The sequence below is a fragment of the Simochromis diagramma genome, unplaced genomic scaffold (genome assembly GCF_900408965.1).
Source record: "Simochromis diagramma unplaced genomic scaffold, fSimDia1.1 OVJJ01000646.1, whole genome shotgun sequence".
NCBI classification, from domain to species: domain Eukaryota; kingdom Metazoa; phylum Chordata; class Actinopteri; order Cichliformes; family Cichlidae; genus Simochromis; species Simochromis diagramma.
In genome coordinates, this window is record NW_024387279.1 from 5,517,831 (window position 1) to 5,526,810 (window position 8,980).

General features: G+C 40.4%; 1 protein-coding gene, 1 long non-coding RNA gene and 1 other non-coding gene across 4 annotated transcripts; 1 reads left to right on the forward strand and 2 right to left on the reverse strand.

The window, feature by feature from the left end:
- Positions 1–3,922: 3,922 nt before the first annotated feature.
- Positions 3,923–5,949, reverse strand: LOC120716032. Its single transcript, XR_005691789.1, has 2 exons — positions 5,785–5,949; positions 3,923–4,001 (listed from the first exon to the last, which is right to left on the reverse strand). It is a non-coding gene; the product is annotated as an uncharacterized LOC120716032 (long non-coding RNA).
- Positions 5,950–6,320: 371 nt separating this feature from the next.
- LOC120716029 (FYVE, RhoGEF and PH domain-containing protein 5-like) lies at positions 6,321–8,593 on the reverse strand. 2 transcript variants are annotated; one of them, XM_040003395.1, is made up of 7 exons: positions 8,210–8,593; positions 8,043–8,122; positions 7,825–7,921; positions 7,337–7,474; positions 7,082–7,183; positions 6,836–6,972; positions 6,321–6,404 (listed from the first exon to the last, which is right to left on the reverse strand). In XM_040003395.1, the coding sequence occupies exons 1-5, from the start codon at positions 8,291–8,293 to the stop codon at positions 7,145–7,147; spliced, it is 438 nt and encodes a 145-aa protein (XP_039859329.1). In that variant the 5' UTR covers positions 8,294–8,593; the 3' UTR covers positions 6,321–6,404; positions 6,836–6,972; positions 7,082–7,144. The 2 variants fall into 2 exon arrangements, with proteins under 2 accessions (XP_039859329.1, XP_039859328.1); XM_040003394.1 differs by lacking the exons at positions 6,321–6,404; positions 6,836–6,972; positions 7,082–7,183 and having other exon boundaries at positions 7,194–7,474.
- On the forward strand, positions 6,605–6,676 carry trnae-cuc. The gene has a single exon. It is a non-coding gene; the product is annotated as a tRNA-Glu (tRNA).
- Positions 8,594–8,980: the final 387 nt, after the last annotated feature.

The following is an 8,980-nucleotide window of genomic DNA, read 5'->3' on the forward strand; positions in this document are numbered from 1 at the left end:
AAGTCCTCTCTGGACAAAATGTCACTTTGATACAGTAATAGAGAAATGCATAGTTGAGTTAACTCGCATGCCTTTGAAGACACTGGAAAACCGAAAGGCAACATGGTGAACATGAAAACACGAGGATCTACAGCTAAGACTTGCACACAAAACTGTGCTGTAGCTGCTCGTTTAAACATATGTTGGTACAGCTGCTTCAATGGACAACATAACTGTAAATGAGTGTTTGACAGAGTAACGTTTTTTTTCTCATTCAGGAGTGAATCCACAAACTTTAAAGTAGTGCCACAGGGTATGTAAACTTTCCTTGCAGAGAAGGAAACTACATATGTATTTGATGTTGGATAAATGGACACTGTACCCATGTCCTTTTACTTATATGTTCATATACTTTTTTTTATTTTACTCCAGCAATTGATCCTCCAGTTCTAACCATAGCCTCTTTTTCCTTTATTTTTTGATAACGCTCATTCTTATATTAAAACTTATGTTAAACTTCTTCAAATTAAATCTTGGATGATTAGTCACTTATTTCCTGATCGATCAGCCTTTATCTTGATTTTAATCTGTCATTACCCCACTCTTTATCTGGAAATAAAGAAAATTCAAAGGTCATGTTTAAAAAAAGCATAGATTAGGACTCTAACATTAGCCACAGAGCTGCATTTAGGCATGTTGCAGTTCAAATTGAGCATCAGAATAGGCAAAAAAAAGGTGATTTAAGTGACTCTGAACATGGAATAGTTGTTGCTGCCAGACCAGCTGGTCTGAATATTACAGAAACTGCTGATCTACTGGGATTTTCCTCACATATCAATCTTAGAATAGGTTTTACGGACGGCTTTGACCTCATAGGAATACAACAGTAGCTCAAATAACCACTTGTTATAACCAAGGTATGCAGAAGAGCATCTCTAAATGCACATCACACTGAACCTTGAAGCAGGTGGGCTACAGCAGCAGAAGAGAGTCAGAATTTGGTGTAAACAACTCGTATCAACAGTTCAGCTTGTTGATGGTGATGTAATGGTGTTGGGGAACACTTTGGGCCTCTTCATACCAACTGAGCATCATTTAAGCACCACAGCCCGCCTGAGTATTGTTACAGACGACAGTGCACTGTGGTCATAAAGTACTGTGTACTGTCTGATGGCTGCTTCCACCAGGATTACACTATGTCATAAAGGTGAGATCATTTGCAACTATTTTTTTTTAAACATGACAGCGAGCTCATTGTACTCAAGTGGTCTCCACAGTAACCATCGCAATCCACTGAGCACCCTCGGGATGGTGTGAAATGGGAGATTTGCATTAGTGGTTGCTATGATGTTAATATGGAGCAAAATCTCTAAGGAATGTTTCGAGCAACTTCATCTATGCCATTGAGAATCATACTGCACAGCTAAGCTCAGAAGCCAAAATTTAATGCTTTAAATAGGATGCAGGGTATGCAAATTATCACATGATCAGGCTCCTCAGGTGCTTAGTCACCCTTAAGATGACTGTACTCAGAAACATGATGAGCAACCAGTGAGGAGTATAAAGGGCTCTATGTAAATCCCCATTTCGGCAAACCGCTTTTTGTCTGGATTTTGACTGAGATTATTTACACCTGAAACTCTGAGTAATGCAATTATGGATGATCTGCTGCTCTCTATTCATGGGTTTTCTTGTGACTTGCCAACTTTGCTGTTGTTCAGTTGTGAGCTGTATTGTGCAGACTGTGTGTTGTACTACCTCTGCTGTGTTTGTGGTTGAGTTTCATGTATTTTAAAGGCCACGGGCCTTTGCAAATAAGCTAAGACTATAAATTCAGTGGTGTGTTTCTGGCACACGCTTATACTGACACACAATAAAACAACAAAATGAATCCACTTTCTTTCTTTCTCTTTTAAAACCTTATATTAAAGCAAAATATTTCCATCCATATCAGTGGGCTGACAACTTCATTAACATTACTATGTAAGTCCACTTTTTCATTGATTATTAAATCTTATTTTCACTTCTCTCCTTTTAAACTTAACACCAGTTATTTCCACATGCTCACACAGACAAACAGGATTTAGGCTGGCTAAAGTTCATATTAGACCAGTTTGACACGATGTAGTGCTGCCCCCTTCTGGATTAAAGGGTCACTTAACCAAGCTGTATTTTTCCAGCACCACAGGCAATAGAGAAGGATAGGTACATTGTGTTCTCATTTCTCCATCACCCCGGTATTTATCACCAGGAGGAGATAAGCACAGCGTGAACATCAGTACAAAAAACACACAATGCATAGCAACAAGACGTGAATAAATCCTAATAATACAACAGACGATTCTGTCGGAGAGAAGAGGATGAAGTGCACAGCCATTTCTGAGCATCCAGTGCTGTTGTGCTTGTAACTATCCTCAGCAAAGCCAGAACCACACACACATACAAAAAGTTACTATGCTGTTGCAGTGGGTATCATTTTACAGTCGCTCGTTATTGTTGATACTGAATTATAATGCAAAAAAGAAACAAGCCTGCAGCACAGCACGGCACAGCGAACCGCCCACTAGTAAGCATTTTTAATGTAGTTTATTTTTTTATATGCATCTATATACATAAACATTTACAATGCAGTATATGCTATAGAGGTACAACGATAGTAACACTGTAGGTGTGAGCTATAGGAAACGGGTAGAAAAGCTGAACAGTACTCAAACATGTGCTTTTGATATCATGCTGCTTGTCTGATGATGGATCTTCATTCTGAAAGGAACAGATAATGCCATCGGATGGGTTATTTAAGAGAAACTGCATCTGAGTGAAATCCTGTGGCACGAGTGGCTGAGATCACTCTAATACTGTGAGGATGAGGTAGTTTGACAGCATTTTTAAGAAGCTTTTGTTATAATAAGCAGCCAAAGTATGATTATATCTAGCGGCATATATATACAGCATTAAAAAAGGCCCCTCATAAAATGGCCAATAACATGTTCTTATGTGAGTGCACAGTAATGACCTGTTCAAAAATACTATAGGTTAAAGTATATGTAAGAATAGATTAAAAAGCAAGGTCCCTCCGTACAGTACTGTGATAACATAAAGAGTGAGGCACATTCATCATCACTTGCAAATGCACTGCATTCAACAGGAAGAAAGCAACTGGCACTTCAGAGCTGTGTGAAAAATTTCTAAAAGACTTTTAAAAAATACAAAGTATCTTCAAAATTGTTCATCCTTTGACAAATGCTTTAGAGCGGACGGCATGCCGAGGGTCATTTTCTTCACTTTGCAGATTCAACACAAGAGTAAAAACTGTGTAAAACTCCACAAGAACAATAATGTACACATACTATGATGATTAAAACGAACCCTTATTGGGGACATCGTGAAATCACAATTTTTATACAGATAAATCATCTAACTCACTTCAGTATCTGCAGCGTATACTTCACAATATATATTCAGAATACCAAGTATCTCTCCGTTCCCCCTTTACAAGATATGCATACTACCCTGAAGCAAAGGTTATTTTCATGTCTTTGCAGTTACCTCAAAACTGTGTCATGCATAACTGCAACGAAACTGATATGAAAGGACGTCTCCTGCAGAAGACAAAGAGTGGTTTAACAGTCCAGTGGAAAGTTGGGTAAAATACACCAGAAAAAGCAAAAAAAAATGGAAAAAAAGTGCAGACATCTGAAAAAAAAGGTGAAAACAGAAGAAATAATTTTTTTCTCTCAGGTGACGTATTTAAGGTATCTGAGCTGCTCCTGAAGGCTCTTGTGAAATCCGACTCGAGGATTCTGCTGCTCTTTTCCATACAGCAGAATTCCTTTGAGGAAAAATCTCCCAGGTGTTTGAATTGTCACTCAATATCCCACAAAAGGCCTGATGTGATGAATCCTTACTGATGGACTGAGTTCACATGCAGCAGGTAGCTTTGTTGCAGTCACGGAGTGGATGCGTCATTTATTTAACTTAGCAGATGCTATAAAATAGTGGCCTCCTCCATGGCATTGACCCATCTGAAACACAAAGAAGTGGAGCATTAGACCTTCGAACTCATTGTCTTTTTTTTGACTGGATTTGAAAGTCAGCTTATGTCACAGATCAGAGGTCAAGGTGTGTTTTTCCCAGTGTTTTTCTGTTTTCTCATAATTATGATACTAAATTGTTAATATGAATATTAACCACTTTGTTTTTCGTGGAATATAATCAACAAATTAAATCTTACAAACTAGATCATAAAACTCAGCGGCTTTCTTTGTCTTTTTTATTTAACAGGTTTGTATGATTTGCACTCGTGTACACCTTCTGCTCATTCTCTTTATCAGCTGTTTTGATTTCAATAGACTATTTTACTGTGAAACACTAAAAAAACATGATTAGTAGTTTAGTAGTACTTTTAGTGCCATTTTTATCAGCAAAAAACTTGAAGTAATCATGTATGACTTTATCCCTCTCCACATCATTGTGGAGGAATTTTGCCCACTTTTCTTTACAGAGTTTCTTCAGTTCATCGAGATTTACTGGCATTTCATATATGCACAGCTCTCTTAAGGTCCCACCAGAGCATTTCAATCAGGTTGAGGTCTGTGCTCTGCAAGACACGGATCGGATTCTTTCCTTTTTCAGTCATTCTGCTGTAGATTTGTAACTGTGCTTGAGATCATTGTCCTATTGCATGACCCAATCTCAATTAAGGTTTGCCTGTTACTCCCAGGACAAAACTTCTGCTTTCACAGAGGTGCTCACGTGCGCTGATGATCCGTTAATCAAGCACATTTGACAAGCACCGTCCCCAATAGCTACTTACCCTCTTAATAAGGGTAAGCTTACTATTTTACCTTGACCATATAAATCCAGCGGCGCTCCAAATAACATTCACGCTTTGTTCAATAGAATATCAACTTTAAATGTTAAAAAAGGCTCTCTTTTATTGTTGTGACACGCTTATATTAACTTTAAGCAGAAAAAAAAAGGGATGCAAATCTTCGTCAGGAGTCAGAACAGATTTCACGGAGCGCCGTGAGAATAAATCCATTTTATTTGCTATTTAAAAGAAAAGTGCCTTGGAGTTATTTTTCTTTTTATGTCAGCCCATCCCAGGAGCCCCTCAAAGGAATCCAGTTTTAAATCTTGTAAGACTTCCTGCTCAAATACTTTTTAAAAAATAAATATATATGCACTCTTGTGAACTGTTTTACAAGCAAAAAAACCCAGCAACCTACAAAACAGGGCTGACAGTAAGTAACAAGTGAATTCAAATAAATTGTCATGGCCCATTATAATAATTGATGCCTTTTGTAAATCTCAAAGTCAGTTGGAAGAGAAACGAATCCACTTTAACAAACACAGCCTGCCACCTCCACTCTTTGCCAGTAAAATGGGGATGCTGCAAACTGCCACGTATTTATTAAAACAAAAAGTGCATTAATAAAGCTTGCTGTCAGCCTTCACTGAGTCACACATTCTACCAAAACAGATCAGCAATAGAGGACATAAATGCAAGATAAAACGAGTGCAAACATTAAGAGAAGACAGGAGACTTGTTAACGGTCAGTGCAGCAATCTTACACGAGGAAAGCGAGAATGCATGGAGAGTACATTATGCTGCACTGCAGGAAGATCAGCTGCTCACTGCCTGCTGTCTAACATACCACACATGCCTTGCTACAGCTCCCTGGTGGTCCCAGTGATTAAGATTTAGAGAGCTCTTGTTGCTGTAGTCTGGCTATGATTGCTAGTCAGAGAATGTGCTTTTAAAAGACACTCCATGAATGTGCTTGTAAAAGCATTTGCACTGACCTGCGAGCAGTGTTTTGATCATCTGCTTTGAAGGTGTAGTAGAGTGTTTTCTTGTGGTACAAATGGAATACGTTACTGCTTTCTTCTCCCTCTGGCCTCTCAGTCAGCTTGACGGTGAAGCCCTGCAGAGGCAGACTCTCTGAAGCCACCTTTATCCTGATAGGAAGCAGGCACAAGTTAAAAATTGCCAATCTGGCCGTCAGCAGCAACAACAACTTAATAAGTTGCTCGTGCTTTGAAGAAAACAAAAGACATAAAAGAAACAAGAGAGAGGGAGAGGGAGAGAGAGAGAGCACAGAGATTCCCTTTATTAGTCAATAAGTGTTCTGCTCATGAGGCTGAAAAAGTTAAAGAAGTGGATATGTAGTTAAATAGCTGTCATGCACTCGAGAAGAGCTGGATAAAGGCAGTAAGAATATTTCTTTGCTTGAAGTGGCGATAATGTGTGAATGTGTTTGGGGCTGGTGTGGGGAGACTCTGTGCCCCCTCACCTCACTGGCTGTGAAGGTGTAGAGCACCTTGTCTTTGAGGAGGAACCACAGTCGCTTTCCACTTCCTTTTGCTCTTCTTCCTGCGCTGCAAACTCCCACTCATGGGGAGCCCTCCACACCAAGTGACACCTGCAGATGATTGTAATTTATTAGACATCAGAAACTCTAATAACAGGGATGATGAGTCAGCTGTTTGTTGCAGCTGTAAAGACAAATGAAAGGGTACAAAGTAGTGTGAACCCTAGTGGCAAATTTGTGTGCACTGCAGGAAGCAGCTGGACTAGATTCCAGTCATGCCAGTACACACAGACATCCTCCATTCACACAGTTCCCTGGTAGTCTAGTGGTTAGGATTCGGCGCTCTCACCGCCGCGGCCCGGGTTCGATTCCCGGTCAGGGAATAACCTTTACTTTCCCCAATGTATGTGGGAAATTAATGTTCTTAAAAAGTTTAAATATCACAGTTTATTACTTTGGTAATAATAAGCAATACTCTCTTGCTTATAAAATAGTTATCAGGGTTTAAAAAAAGGGTAGAGATAACAGGCAGAGTAGTTCACCTGGGTCAGAGGGGATATGCTCTTCCGGGACTTCCACAGACTAGGGGGCTGCAGACTCTGGAAGACAGCAGAGAGGGGACGACTGGCCCGGTGAGTCCGAGGGCTGGAGTTATCACAGGCAGCTGACACACTTCCACCTGCAGGCAAATGCAAACTCATTTCCTTATCGAGGTAAACAACTGGAAATAATAAGGTTTACATTGTACAGTGAGTTTTGAAACAGGCACCAGGAAAGCTAAGCTTCACCTCTTTTCCTGAGCTCGGCATAACAGTGATCGCACACTTTAGCCAGTCTGTCTTTGAGGTACTTCAGAGGATATCTGTTCTGGAACAAGCCCGGCACACCACCTGTGCGGACACATCAGTGACATCGTAATACATCTACAGTGAAAATCTCCAAAGTAACGGTAAAGTATGGTAAGATTATGTCCCCAATATCCCCAAACAAGTTTACAGCTAAACGCCAACCACGTTCGAGTGAGAGCAAACTTTGGGTCTGACCTTGCCACACGCATTGCAGTGGTGTCGTCTGAGAGTGAGGCTGAAGTCGGAGGTGCAGTTCATGCACATCATCACATGAGAAACTGGCACGAGGACAGGTGCAGCCTCGCCCAGCGCCATCCACAATTTCTCACGGGCCTGATTGAACAGCGATGTTGAGATGTTACAGCACGAATAAAGCTCGCTTTTTCAGAATTCAACTCTTAACCCTGTAAAGCCCGAACCACAAAATAATTGCCAGAAAAGTCTTTTTGTTTTCAAAGCTGAGAGAGTTTATTGAATCTTCTGACAAATACATATCATAGGAGTTGAACTGCAAGTTATTGCCAGCAATAATAAGTAGACAGGGCTTATAAATGGTAATTTATTTAAAAAGTGAATCATCAAACCCTTCTCTTAGCTAATTCTGCACCCTTTCTTACTATGACTCAGATGAAAGTTCTCTTCTATGACAAATCGTATTGTGTTACACTGAAGTTTTTTCCTACCTCACTGCAGGGCCCGCCAAATGTGCAGAGTCCCGCCGCGTGGTCCGCTATGGCTCGACTTAGCGTGTGGAACCAGTCCTCCCTTTCTCCAACAGAACTGAAGAGAAATACAGAAATACAACACACCTGATGCCCCTGATGTGCCTGACTGAATGTGTAGATTTCTTTGGAAATGACAGCCATTGTTCACATCAGAGTTCTGAATGTCAGCGGCTCACCTGGCAGAGAGTGTAATAGTGATGTCGGACACCTCAATCTTAAGACAGTTCAGCACATTGCCCAGCGTGGGTTTGCTCACCTGTGTGTGACAAACAAGACCAGATCACAGTGCAGTAAAAAGCAAAAAAGCAAAACGTGTTTATGAAACTTGGAAAAGTTCATGTACCTTCATCCCTGACAGAGACAGTGTGTTCTTGAGCCTGTATTTCCCATCCTGCTGAGGGTAGGTGTACAGCATTATGTCGTTCATCTGAAGGAGAAAAGGGAAAGAAAATATAAGAGGTATAGAACGATTTCACTATTTGAGATATAATGGCTTATTCTCACAACATTTACTGAAACTGCCAACATTTAAAAAAAACCCAAAAAAACAGAAACAATAAATTAATTCATAGAATTTTTTATTAACTGATTTATTTGTTGACTAAGCTTTTGATTCGTTGTAGATTTTTACAGTTTCTCCTCCTGATGAGAAAATTATTTACTCGGGATGTAATATCACCTGCTAACACAAGGTGGTAGTGTTATATAAACTTAAGCACCACAGCTGCCCAAACAGCACCGAGGGTAGAGCTGGTTAAGTACTAGGCTGTGTTTTCACAGCACACTCACCTCTGTGCATCCTGTCAGCACAGAATTCCCATGTATGCACACGACAAAATCAGGCATTACTGTAAGGAAAATGTTTATTTTCCTGTCAAACCTGAGGTATTTGAATCCCCTGAATTCACCAAGAGTCTATTGTGTTCTCACAACACAGACAAAAGAAATGACATCATCGGTCACACCTTATGTGTGCTCTAAACATCCGCTGGGGCCTTATAAGCAGCATCCAGGAATTCTCCACCCTGCTCTGGACTCCGGGCCTCCCCTCGCCTTCACAGCCTTCTTAGGCTACGCTGAGAACCAGAGCTGGGTGAACTGGCCTCCTTCACCA